This window comes from Ptiloglossa arizonensis, chromosome 1 (assembly GCF_051014685.1).
Source record: "Ptiloglossa arizonensis isolate GNS036 chromosome 1, iyPtiAriz1_principal, whole genome shotgun sequence".
In the NCBI taxonomy this organism is placed as follows: Eukaryota; Metazoa; Arthropoda; class Insecta; order Hymenoptera; family Colletidae; genus Ptiloglossa; species Ptiloglossa arizonensis.
In genome coordinates this window covers 11,568,660-11,582,701 of record NC_135048.1, presented here as the reverse complement: position 1 = coordinate 11,582,701, position 14,042 = coordinate 11,568,660, and the positions used below count along the sequence as shown (strand labels likewise).

At 46.8% G+C, this 14,042-nt stretch overlaps 1 protein-coding gene across 2 annotated transcripts; it reads left to right on the top strand.

Moving 5' to 3' along the window:
* Positions 1-4,121: 4,121 nt before the first annotated feature.
* On the top strand, positions 4,122-7,106 carry LOC143153074 (uncharacterized). 2 transcript variants are annotated; one of them, XM_076323878.1, is made up of 2 exons: positions 4,122-6,588; positions 6,737-6,993. In XM_076323878.1, the coding sequence occupies exons 1-2, from the start codon at positions 5,172-5,174 to the stop codon at positions 6,844-6,846; spliced, it is 1,527 nt and encodes a 508-aa protein (XP_076179993.1). In that variant the 5' UTR covers positions 4,122-5,171; the 3' UTR covers positions 6,847-6,993. The 2 variants fall into 2 exon arrangements, with proteins under 2 accessions (XP_076179993.1, XP_076179984.1); XM_076323869.1 differs by having other exon boundaries at positions 4,122-7,106.
* Positions 7,107-14,042: the final 6,936 nt, after the last annotated feature.

Genomic DNA, 14,042 nt, shown 5'->3' with positions numbered 1-14,042 from the left:
GGGAGGAGACACAGGAAATACCAAACCAGATTCGTCGTATCCTCGTGACTTCGTTCTTCTTTTTCTATAAAATTACACGGCTGACGTGAACGAATAAATAACAGAGAGGTAAGAATAAACACGACCGATTGTGGATTGAAGAGAAGAGTATGTACCTTGTCGTTTGGTCTTCGAAGAGAAAAAAAATTGATAGCAGCCACATCATCGAACGAGGATTTATGTTTAATTAATGTTACGTCGTTACGAACGAACAAAGAGCAAAGAAATGGAAATAAATACGATTGATCGCAAATTGAAGGTAAGAATAGAACGCCGTCTCGTCTTCGTTGAGAAAAAAAAAATGGTAATAGCTGTTTCTTCGAACGAGGATATATATTTAATTGGTTTCATTTCGACGTAAGAAAATAAAGATCGGAGAAGTATGAATAAATAGAACCGATTATAAATTCAAGATAAGAGTGGTAAAAAGAAATCGGTAACCGGTTTTTGTTTGCTCGATAATCTATAATTGATTTATTTTACTTTCAAATCATACGCACGGGTCCTCTTTGACAAAAATTTCAACCGAAGCGACAAAATATGATAAAACGGGTTACGATACTTTAGCAAACATTTCGATTCTGGTTTCTATAGACCTCCTCGACGTAAACACGTTGAATGCACGTGCTAGTTCCCAGTTTCGTACACTTTCAGAGGCTAAAATTTCGTAATGTCGCATCGATTAAAAAGAAGACCGTCGTTAATTGCGAAAATTCGTTGACTGCTCAAAGCGAGGACTGTTTACGATAAAAACACACGTTTTCGTAATTCCTCGAGGATGTTTACCTCCGGTAAATACGTCAGTTTTATCGAGTGTATCAAATTTGCAGGTTATTGCGGCAATTAAGCGATTCGCACGAGTAATAAAACTCGCTCGATTATGAAAATCCGGCGTAATCAGCTTAGGGAGCTCGAGAGTCTTCGTTCGAGTAGCGTTATAGGGGGTGGACCACATAAACTGTTACACGCTGTTTCCTCGGGAATCGTTACGAATTAAAATCAAGATCCGAGACTATCGCGAATTAATTGCAATTAAACGCTGCTTGCTCTTAAACTTGCTGTTCAAAAATGCAACATTCTACATATCAAAACGAATACTCGGTTTGTAACGAATTATAAAGGTTGATGACTTTTGACAACATCCATCGCCCACTTCGTCGAGGAGAGTAATTCTATCGAAACTCGTCCAACGTCACGTAGTTTCAAATAAATTGTACAACCATAGTCTAAAAGATTGTTCGTACAATAATTCTCTAAACTAAGTTGAACTCTGTCGTTGCTAAGATTTGACGAATAGCAAGTTGGAACGTGTATAAGCAACCATCTGGAAAGATTTTTTGCGCGATTGCAACTACGAGACACAAGTGTCGAAACTTGCCTGTTTCTTCCTACAGTACTTGCAGCATTTTCTAGTAAAATTTGTCCAGAGACAGACGGTCAGATCCGTGTAAAAAGGAACGTGGACCTAACCTCGTAACGACTCGTCGTAAGATAAGTCGCATGGCCTCTATTGGACTCGAAATGCCAAGCTGGCGGACGCTAGTTTCGATTCGTGCAATTGCGCAACGAACGTTCGTGATTTCGCCTTCGTGGTCGCACGGTACAAGACAGAACGGACATCCAGACGACTCGACCTGGAGACCTCGAATCGGCTTCTGTCAAAAGAGAATCGCACGCATTCAGGTCTTTCACGGTAGGCGCGCAGTCTCTGACCTATAAAGGGCGGGTCAGTGTGCTTGTGCACAGGTGCGTGCTTATCCGAAGGCTACCACCTGCCTGAGACAACGGAGCTCAGCCAGGTCCCTGGTCCTTTTCCTTCGAACGGAAACCTGACCTTTAGTACCGTACCGAAGGTGTCCACGAATGAAGCGACACTGGTCCGAAGCTGAATAGAAAACGCGAGAATAAAAAAATTCTAGGAAAGGTGTAATTCCATCGGGGATTCAGATTTGAACAATTTGCTACCTACCTTGGAAACGCCCTCTGAATGGATTGCTAATAATCGCATGTCTCGGTTCAGAAATCTAGGTTCTCATAGTCCCGAAGGTGACTTCGAGTATAACCTGGCACGACCGGGTTTGACTAACACTAGCTTCGGATTACAGGTGTCTCGAAGAGGAATAAGCCGAAGCTGAATAAAAGAGGATAGTTAATAAAGGGCTAAGAAATGTTTTTAATAAGATCTCTACAGAGGAGCTCTCGTTGTTCTATATGATTTTTCTAAAAGAGGGGTATCTAGGTTAACGCTGACAAAGGATTGTCAACGAAGGAAAAAAAATGGTGTCTAGATGTGTATTGAGTTAACGTTGGTCTACAATTATAGTACTCGAAAGAGATTGCGTCGGTGAATATTTCTTCTGGGCGATACCTAGGTCTAATCGAGCAAACAACTGGACGAACACCTACGAGTGGAGAGAAAAACAATCGGTGGAAATATTCTTAGCCTAAGTCTAAGCCTAAAGGCTAAGAAATGTTTTCAATAAGATCTCTATAGAGGAGTTCTCGATGTTTTACACGATCTTTCTAAAAGAAGGGTATCTAGGTTAACGCTAACAAAGGATTGTTAACGAAGAAAGGAAAATAGTATGTAGATTTGTATTAAGTTAACGTTGGTCTACAATTATAGTACTCGAAAGAGATTGCGTCGACGAATGTTTCTTCAGAATGACACATAGGTCTAATCGAGTAAACAGCTTGGGATGAAATAGCAGGTATCTCCAACCGAAGGAACATCTACGAGTCGTTGAAAAAACGACCGGTGTAAATATTGTACAAAACACAGGTTTTCCTTGAGAAATCTGGCCTTCGTTTCCCTAACCAGAAACACCGAACGAAAGGACGCTCAGTTTCTTCGGAGTTCGGACGTCAGTTCTTCTTCGACCTCTCAACGGGATACATAGTTGCAACGAGAAACCGTTTCGATAAATATTTATGAGACCAATTTATCGCTCATGAATTCAATTACAACGTGTACTGTTTTCACGAGTAATTTCCGATTCGATTCTTATCCGTTGCTACTTCGCTAAGAAATTGGTGTTCCGATTCATCGTCTCGCGTTCGAATCCATATGTTTCACGAACATCGGTTGGGTTTCCCTCGTTGGATCGGTTTCTCGATTTCGGGGTAACCGAAAAGTATCATCGAGTCGACCAATCGGAAATTGGATTCTCAGCTTCTCGACGAAACGTTCGGGACTAAGTTCGAGTCTCGCGCTAACGAACTCGGACTACTTTCTTTTCGCGCGTCGAGCCCGATCTAATCGGTTTCGATTAAACTTGTAAATACATCCGAGTAGGTGTACCGGGCAGCGACACGTGTGCGTTCGGTATTTCTGGATAATCGTACGGGCGGTGCACCTGTGTGCAACACCGCGCACGGATAATGCTGTTTAAAAAACTGCTCCGTTTCCTTTTATGTAGCACGGTACCCTCCCAACCGCGCCAAGTATTCGGAAATTCGGCGCGGCGCTAGTAGTTTAGAAAGTAAGAGCGATGTGTACCGTCACGTGGCCATTGTTCCATCGAAGCGTCAAATACAAAACGTCGAAAGATCGATGCCCAAGGATGACCGAAGACACCAATTTTAGAAAGTGTTCCGAGCTCCGTCGTGGGAGCTTCGCGGAAATTCTGATTCCCGGTTTCCCTTAAAAGTGGACCACCTGCGCGGACGAACCTTCTCGAGAAAGAAAAAGGCCTTCTCTTCGGTAGGTGCGGGCCGTTGCCATGAGTCAGATGCTGGAAGACGATTCTCCGCGGATCGTTTGGCGAGCGGTAGCGCGAGCGAGCGACGACAAAACGTTGGGTTGCGTCACCGCGCGAGGGGAAAAAGGCGCGAGCTATTAGCGTTCCTCCATAAAATCAGCCTAAGAATGCCCATTTCCCTCGGCACAATTCCGGACACCCCATCGGGTGCAGGGTTCCCGAGGCAGGCACGGCGACACGGCGAGTCAGGGAGTGCCTCTCCTGAAGCAGAAAAGCGGCTCGGGCGAGAGAAAGAGGGGCCTGGTCGGCGGTAGTGGGGCCCCGACCGACGGAGTCTCACGCCTTCCATCGGACCTCAGTCCGACGAGGAGCGTACAGGCGGTCGCAGCTCGCTGTTCCAACTGGCATCGGTGCGCGTCCCATTGACCGAAGGGACACTGTCCACTAGGTGAAGTGTCCTACGGTTGTCGCCGGTGAGAACGGCTCGCGTTCAATCCCTCGAGATATCGGGATCGGTGAACGATCGGTGGTAACGAACGCCGCGGTAAACGTAGAAAACAGCGCCATCTGTGTGTACGTGAGTGCGTCCGCGGTCGCGCGTAGGCTTACGGCGCATCGTGGAACCCCGTTCTCGGAACCCGAATCGCGGATACCGGGTAGCGCCATTTTCGTTCCACGGTGCCGATGAGACTCGCCGGAACGTCGGAGACGACGGCTCGCGTGGCTGACGCCTGCGGCCGCGCCTCTGGATTCCAGCAGCGCCGACACGACGCCCAGCGGGCCCGTTGAATTCCACGTCGCGTCGGTGAACGTTCCACGGCGGTTGTGTGCCGGGTGTGTACCTGTCGATCGGCACACGTGGAGGTGAGGGGCGACCGAGCGGACGACGACGCCACTGGCGTACACTGCATACCACAGGAGGACCCCGGCCGTAGCGGTGGGAGGTTGGAAAAGGTTGGCGAGAGCGGGCCGGGGTAGAGAGAGCACGGTGAGGCAGCAGCGAACGGCACCGTGGTAGAGGAAAGAGGAACGCTGCTGGTCGTCGTTGGTGGGGAGGCCGTCAGAAGGCGGCCATAATGGCCTGACGCGATCTCGAGCGAGTGGCGGCTACAGCTGCTGCGAAATAGCCGAGAGCGGCTCTCCTCGTCGTTCACGCACACGCGTATTTTGCAACCTCGAACGGGCTGCGTCTTTGGAAAGTGACTGCGTAATCGCGAGTGGAGTGAGTTTACCGGATAGGAGTCCTCTTCTGGGTTCTCTTTCGTTTTCTTTTTTTTTCTTTTTCTTTTTCTTTTTTGGGTTTCTTTCATCTCGCGAGCACGGTTCCGTAGCCCCGCGTACAGTGCTCGGATTCATTGTATCGATGGTCGTTCGGTTGGTGTTCGATGGTTCGGGAGTTCCAACACGGTAGCATCGTCTTTGGGATCGTGCATGGTTCGCTCGGGTTCGTCGTTTGACCACTTCCTTGCGTCAGAGGAGAGAGACGAGCGGTGGTGGCCAGTTGCTTCGCCCGTTCCTGGGTCAGGTCGATCGAGCCAGTCGGTTGGAAAGATGAGGGGTGCCAATCAAGACACGGCAACGCCGTACTGCCGATGCAGAGTCCTCTACCTGGGCAGCTCCGTGCCGCACGCGAGCAAGGAGGGTCTGCTGGGCGTTCAGGAGCCGCTGCGCGAACTCTACCCCGAGCAGGGTGCTCTCGGGGCACGTGGAATCGATTCCTGGCTGAGCGTCTGGAGCAACGGCCTCCTGCTGGAGAACGTCGACGAGCACCGCAAGAAGGTCACCAGGTTCTTCCCGATCGAGGCGCTTCATTACTGCGCTGCCGTACGCCACGTAAAAGGCGGAAACGGGGACTCCTCCAACACGAGGTTCCTACCGTTGGATTCTCCGTTCGCTAGGACACCCAGCGCGAATCATCCGCCTCTGTTCGCCGCTGTTCTCCGACGAACGACCGGTATCAAGGTTCTGGAGTGTCACGCGTTCATTTGCAAACGCGATATGGCGGCCAACGCCCTGGTCAGATGTTGTTTCCACGCGTACGCGGACAGCAGCTACGCCAAGGGTCTGGACCCGACCACAGCGACGACAAACGGGGTGACAACCGGTCATCCATCCAGCAACAGCCTCTATCACACTCTCGGCGGTTCCAGCACCACCTTGGATAGTCCTCAAGCGACACGTCTGGACAGCACCTCGACGGACGACCTGAGCCTCTACAACGGTGACGAGAACCACAAGGTTTGGGCCAAGGGTCGCGACGAGGTCGACGGCTTGTACCAGGAACAAGGCACCCTGCGAAGCACCAAGGGTTCGAGACCGCGTCAATTGGTCGCACCGCCACCTCCGCCACCGCCACCGCCCCCTCCCGCTCAGCCTCTGCTTCTCGAGGAGTCCTCGTCGTCCTCCGTTCGCAGGAAAGCGAACAAAAAGCTCAAGAAGCTGAAAAGCCGGGCCTCCCACGAGGACCCGTTGCAGCAGGCGCATCTTCACCCTCAGCTTCACCAAGGAATGTACACCAACGGCCACGGGCATCACACTCTGGGTCACCCGGTCAGGCAGCAGCATTATCATCCGCATCCTCTGCCACCCAGCAGTCGATCAGTCGCCGGTACTCTGGCCAGACCGGCGCCAGTTTTGCTAGTACCGGCAGCCACGTTACCCAGGAAGGCGCACCATCATCCACGGGGTCTCAGACCTATCCCGGCAGCCGCACCGATCGTCCCGGTCTACGCTCCGCTTCCAGTGGTGTCGCCACCGCCGGCTGCGGCCATCTACCCGGCTGGAACATACGGAACGGCAGGAAACAGAGGCAGACGACAACACCCAGACGGTGACAACTCGACTCTGGGTGCGTCCAGGAGATTGGCCGCGTCTCACGCGGACTTGACAACGGCCGAGATGAACCGGGCTGCCGACAGTCCGGAGAACGAATCCCGTTTCGGCACCGGGATCTATCGACGAAAAGGCCACCTGAACGAGAGGGCGTTTTCTTACAGCATCCGAGCGGAGCATCGCAGCAGGAGCCACGGCAGCTTGGCCTCGTTGGGCTTCAGCGGGCAGAACGGCACCGCGCTGCCCAAAGAGGAGAAGAAGGACAGGGAGATAGCCCAACTGGTCGCTGGACTGAACCTGGACGACAGCCCGGAGAGAACCCTGCCCCAGGCGAACTCCAGGAGCGGTTACTCCCATCATCATCAGCAACAGCAGCAGCAGCAGCTCCAGCCGTTGCCCAGGCCACGGCCTCGTTAGGACGTGCACACGGGCAAACCCGACGTCGACTCGCAAGTGCGTCAGAGCCTCGGAATTGGAAGTTGCCGAGCGTCCGGGACGTGTTCCACGCTCTGCGTTTCTTGGATCGTCGGACAGTGTCGGACAGAATCGATTCTCGTCCGGTTAACTGTCCTGGCGATCGAAGATCCGCTCGTATATACACCCCTAGACGACATATGTGAACAACTTGTTTCGAGTAGTCGTTGAACAGAACGCGGTACGCGTTTTGTTCATCGATCGTTGCGGCGGACGATTAGTTCGGGTACGCGCGAACGCTATTCGTGACCGGTATTGGGAACCGACAGTGGGAATGTATGGACGTATCGAGGAATGAATATCCCGAACACGGAATTAAGGTATCCGATTGTTTTCTGGAACGGAATCTCTATACGCAGCCACCGATCTATTCGACTCGTTTTAAAGAGTTCACGACGGACTTTTAATCGGGGCACTCGTTTAAGGAGGAAAGAGTCCGCTCCTCCGGGGCAAACGGTCTATTCGTTCGCAGCGTCAGCGTGGAAAATCGTGATGGGTGGCCTGGTCGACTGGTTCGGTTGGCTTTCGATTCTTGGAACAGCGTTTGCCCGAGTAGGAAAATTACTCGGACAAAAAGCTGACGGAGCCCAGTGTCTCATCTTCGTCATCGGGTTTCTACCTGTGACCCCGTTTAATCTTATCTCGAAAGTCGATCGCTTTCGTCGAATTAAGGACTTCGATCGTTCCCGAGGATTCTGTGCAAATCGGTACTCCCAATGATCGAACGATACATTTCTTAACGTACGCTTGTCGTTTGCAGCAAAATTTACCGAGCAACGCTAGTTCGACGCGTTTCGAGAAGGAAGCAGGAAACACCTCCGAGGCGAGATCCTGTGGTTCCAATTTCAAATATTTTGGGAGAAAGTTGTCCCCGTGTACGGAATCTCGTTTTCCGTCGTCGCGGTGTCGGAGACGCGGGATTCTAAATCTTTGAAATTCGACTCGACTCTACGGGTCCGTTTCATCGTCGTCCGCTTCGCGATAATTAGAGTCAGGCTCCAATTAGCGATTCGAAGTAAATAATTCTCGTCGATGGACGTTGGACGGAAAAGGGATTGCAGAAGAACGATGACATAACGTCGTCGCGAAGCGTAACGACCTTCCTGTCGCGAAACGAGCAGGCTAATTAGACGAGCTCGAATTATTGTCGCCCGACCGAGAAGATCGTTCTAATGGTTGGAGCTCGTTAGACGACGAAACCGCGGAGGCATGCAGCTCGCTACCTCGTGATATTTCCTACGAGAAAACGAGTCGGTAGCTTCGCCGAGAATCCGAGTGTCTCTCCAAGCTGTAACTGGGTTTTCGAGGATCCAATTACGGGTACAGGCTAATTTCCTTCTTAGACAACCGACATATTTGACAGTTATCATTTTTCGATCCTATACGATCTTTGTTTTATTCGATTCGACATTCAATTTGTTGGGTTGGACGAGCTACACCGGTCACGGTTGTACAATATTTTGAAAGCTCGTACCGTAAATTATATGGTTAGTTAATTAATCGATGGAAGCATATAAATTGCTCGTTGTGTTTAAAGTGTAGGTTATACGGAATGTAACAGTAAGAAGCAATTTAAATAATCTATTTTTGTTGACGTTTCGAAATATATTACTGATTTTATCAATGGATTATTGTATCGAAGACATCGAATTCTGTGGTCGAAACGTTCGAACAAATGCATAATTTATCAATGCATTAATTTTTTAATCGATGCTGTTATATTCTTTATAATCCGTATACTATTGATCTAGACACCTGTTTCTCTCCTGTTATCGAATTCATAATCTCGTCGAAAAATGTTCTCAGTGATTTTTAACATCGAAAAATGATCAAAGAACACAGGAAAATTATGAAAGGACTAATTCAGCGGAGAAGCAATTTTTTTCCTACAAAGGTAACGGCGGCGATTTAAATTCCTCCCGCGTAAGTTTCTGCCGCCTCGCTCGTGAGAACGCGAACGTTAATCTTAATTGCGTGAGAAAAATAAATTACGCGAAGCAGGGAAAAGACTAGAGGGTTTCGATGTACCGGGTGGCATAGAATTCAAACTCTGCGTTTCTATCTCTTTCGAGAAGAAAAATGTTCCCTCCGCGCGACCAACGAGACATCTCGCGGAAATGAAAATGAACCAAGTTGACGATTAGATTCTCGAGGTAAATATCTTCGTAGAAAATCATTTCCACGAATTAAGCTTTCGTATGAACGCAATGAAAAGTAGATCAACGTAAAGTTACTTTTAGATGTATTTATCGAAATTGATCGGACAAATTACGCGAAGTCTCTAAGTTATATTCTGACTTGAATATTTTCCAAATTGCGCATTGTTCGCCATTTTATAGCCATAATGGAGCACACCGACGCTTCCTCTGAGAAAATAAGGCGATAAGATTGCAAAAGTGACAACGTTAGTACGGCAAAGAAGCAGTTTGCATCGTCCTTGTTTGATATCTGGTCAGTTTTTTCTTTTTATGGGAAAATTAACCGCGATGATAACCAACGAGCATTTAATCACCAACGGGACACTGGAATCGTGTTTGACATTTTGACGCGACGTAAATAATTACACGAACGAACTCATGAGAACGAAATCCACGGACTCCTGATGTAATCTTGAAATACGGTGGCAGCAACACCGCTGCCTGACGTAGCTGGTAATACGTTCCGGACAATTAACACGACGAACGTAATTAGAACGCTGTTTAATGGGGTGGGAAAATTCGCGAGACCTATATTTTCGAGGAAGAAACTGAATCGAAGGGTAGTTTTACTAGGTACAGGCCGAGGTTTGGCTAATCAGCGAATTCAAAGTTTGCTTACAGAGTGAGTTTGAAATTTTGGATGAATTAAAAATTAAAATTATGGAGATAAAAAATTGTGAATTTAGAAATATCGTTAATTGGAAATTGAACTGAAACTTGGAGAATTGAAATGATTGAAGTACAGTAAATACGAGACGTGTACAATTTGAGAATTGGTACAGTGTCAAAAATTGGAAAATTGAGAACATTGAGAATCGAATTATTAAATTGTTAAGAATTTGAGAATTAAGTCTCGGGATATATAATATATGAAAATTGAGAACACTGAGAATTGAAAAATTAAGATCGTTGAAAATTGGAATATCGAGATTGACGAAATTTGGGAAATGGAGGTCGCTAAAAATTGGGGCATTGAAATCACCGAAAATTGAGGTCACCAAAAATTGTATAATTGTTGTCGGTAAAAATTGAGAAATTAAGATCGATAAAAATTGTCGAATGGGGTTCACTGAAAATCGTGAAATGGAGATCGCTGAGAATTGAAAAATTCGAACGATCCGCAACAGTAGAAATGGAAAATGACTCGTTTTCGAGCTCTCGAAATTTTAAGTTCACTCGTAGAATCGGATCGAGGTAAAATCCCAACGAGAAATTCAGCACTCAATGGAAGCCGTGAATAAATGTATAATTAAAATTGGACTTTTTGCGACACGATTCGACCGCGCTCGTGTTTGTTCGGCCATCGAACGCGGTTCTTTCGAAACTGGTTGCAGACACTCGCTCGTATGCATCGATGAATACTCATTGCCATCGCCGTGTATGCATATCCAATTAGGCTTGATTATCATCGATTCGTGGTCGATGTCAGCCGGTTACACGCGCTACATTTCGCAATTCGAGACAGAATTTTTCCCCGTCCTGTCTCGCGTCTTGTTCGTTCGCGCTGAGAAGCAAGCTACATTTTTTATCTCGATCGTACATAAATCGCCTACACACTTTTCTCGATTTTCACTCGAACCGGGCGACTTTGAATTTTATTCCAATTCAATTTTAACGAATTTCGTAACCGCATCGGCACCGATTTGAAATTCTCGTCCTCTCGTTACGAGGTATATTCTTTCTCGCGACCCGATCGGAAGAAAATCGATCCTCCTCGTTCATTTGAAATGAAGATTCAGAATTCCGTAACTTCGTCGCGTTGAATTCCACTCGCGATCGATCGCGCGTCAATTGTTTTCTCGTTTGAAAAATATATTTTCTTTCATCGTTCCGCCAATTCCACGTTCAAGTCGTCGGTGATCTATTAATTAAATATACGAGGAATGACAGTATGCGTTACTCAACGCCCTTCGCTCGCTCGTGATGCTGTCTTAATTAACCTCGTCACGCAATTTCCCCGTAGAAAATGCGAAAAAATAAGTCCTGGGTAAACGTCGTTAACGATCGGTTAAACGTATGCAAATTACATCGGTGCGAGTCGAACGTTCTCTTGGAAGCACTCCTCTCGCTGTCTGCGCTTCATCGATCGCCAGCAAAAAGTGTCACCTCTGTTTCGCAACGAGTTTCACCGTTCGTGTTGTCGCGACACGTAACGGCGCGAGCGAGGACTGAGAAAATGAATCGCAAGACGATATTTATTTCAAGGCATTGCTGGTGCAACGGACCGAATTAGCGCTGAATGCATAATCGTTTGGAAATCGAGTCCCACGTGTGCCGGTTAGCTTCCTCCGCTTGCTCGATAGATTTTTTGATAATATGCTGGAACGATGCCAGAGATATGTAAATCGAAAGATATGCATCCGACACGTATGTCGAAAGTAGAACACTTTTTATCCTTGAAGTTTCTACAAGTATGGTTAGCCTCTATCAGGATCGATAGATTCCTTCGTCGATGCTTCGTTGACCGTATATCAACGATTATTAACAATCCACTTGGAAACGTTGAAATTTACTATTCTGACTCTTTTTCCAATAGTTATTCTTCAACCTCGAATCTTCGTGAAAATGTTAAAAAGAATCGATTCTCTCGTTCAAAATATCCAAACTGTCTTCACACTGATGCGTTTCTCGGGTCGTTCTCGACCCATAGCGTTCTTACAACACATAGTATTTCTAAAATTGAAACTATTCCAATAGATGCGATCGAATGCTTCCTTAACTCTCGAATTGTGTTACAAAGTAAAAAATTACAATTACATTCAAGACATTTTTTATTCCAAAAGTTTTGACTGTGAACAAAAATCGAGGAGAATTGAATTCTAGTTCTGACCTTCCGAGTCGACACCGATCGGGAATTGTTGTTCCTTTTTAACGTGATCAAGGAAACGCCGATCATCGATTCGATTCGTGAATGGATCGCGGAACTGCTTCGGCAAAGGCCGTTGCAAAATCCGACAAGTTTTGCTCCTTTCTTCTCCGGCGGCGCGTTGTCACGGGGTTTCTTGTACGTCGAACGGAAACGAGCGTGTAGGAAGGCTAGACAATCGCTTTTCGTAAGCGTTTCGCGGTCAGAGGAGTTTATGAAACGCTGACCCACTGACACTTTATCGGGCAACGAATTGAACTCGGCTCGATGGAGGTGTTGCGACACCGTGAACATTCCTTTCACTGTTCGTGAATCAGAGGCCAATGCTTCGCGACGCATTGTCTCCGGGCGAAGCTCTTTCTTCGCTCTGATCGACGATTGGCCCATTATCGAGAGTAAAGCTAGTCCACGACTACGAGAGTTCGGAGAGGGAGTCGAATTTCATACCATTAACACCGAACCCGTGGGACTGCAGCACAATTAGAATCGAGTCTACTGTACGCGCGCATGGAGATCGCGTCTAGAGTTACAGCGGGTCCTATTCGTTCAGGGGCCGTACAGAGCGCCTGAACGAATAGGACCCGCCTATGACTCTCTGTGTAATCTTCTCGCGCGCGTATTATACATCGTTGTTGTATAAAAACGTTGTCGTCGTGACGATGCACGAATATTTGGGTAGAATATTGGAGGAACGCGAATATTTGGGTAGAATATTGGAGGAAGGCTAATATCTGGGTAAAATATTGGAGGAACGTGAATATTTGGGTAAAATATTGAAGGAACAAGAATATTGGGGTAGAATATTGGAGGAACAAGAATATTTGGGTAAAATATTGGAGGAACAAACATATTTGGGTAGAATATTGGAGAAACGCGAATATTTGGGTAGAATATTGGAGAAACACGAATATTTGGGTAAAATATTAGAGGAACGCGAATATTTGGGTAAAATATTGGAGGAGCAAGCATATTTGGGTAGAATATTAGAGGAACATAAATATTTGGGTAGAATATTGGAGACATTATCGATCTCTGAATATTACTATCGGTACCAATCGGTCCACGCAATGGTAGCAACAATTTTGGTAGAACAGTGAAGCCTCTAAAAATTTCTATCGATATTAATCGGTCGACACAATAATAGTAACGTAACCTCAGGAACGATCCACGATTTCTGGCCACCCAATTCTCGTTTCCACGCCGAGACTGCCGTTCTTCTTCTTCCCGCAACAGGTATACCTGTACACGTTCACTATGCATACACGACAGTGGCTGCGTTTTATTTTGTTTTCTTGCAACTTCGAACGACAGCGCTACCCCCCGAATGGTCCAGCATAGGAATCAGTGCCAAACGCCATAAAGCGTCCGACTTCGCGAACTGTATCTCCGTTTCTTTTCTTTTTTTTTTTCAACGTTCCCAATCAAACGTTCTGTCCTTTCGCTATGGTGAATTCAACGAAGAAGACTCGAGACTGTTTTGCACAGCAACGATGACACGCGTGTTTTCGTGGATGGCTGGCCGTTATCAGGTTGGAACGGCTCTTCCGTTTCTTACGATTCATGGAAAGGAGTTCAGCACGAGTAAAAAGCGATTAATCGTACATGTAATATCTCTAGTTGCGGAGAATCTGCATCTCCGTTCGAAGAAACGAAGAGAAAAGGAAGAGAACAAACAGAACGTTCCAATCCGATGCTTCGTGAAATTTTATGTTACAAATTTTATTTCCTTTTCGCGATTTTATCACCGTCACTGTATCCTTGTTATTGTAAAAAATTGTAAATCTCTTATCATTTTCGCTGTTCCAGGCAAAACACTTAACTATTTCTAGCCGACGACCATTGAAATAACTAAACGACCGATGAGAGAGAATTTTTTTATCGAACGATTATGGAAAGAACTCGTGGAAAAAAGGTTCCATCCTTAACGAGAAT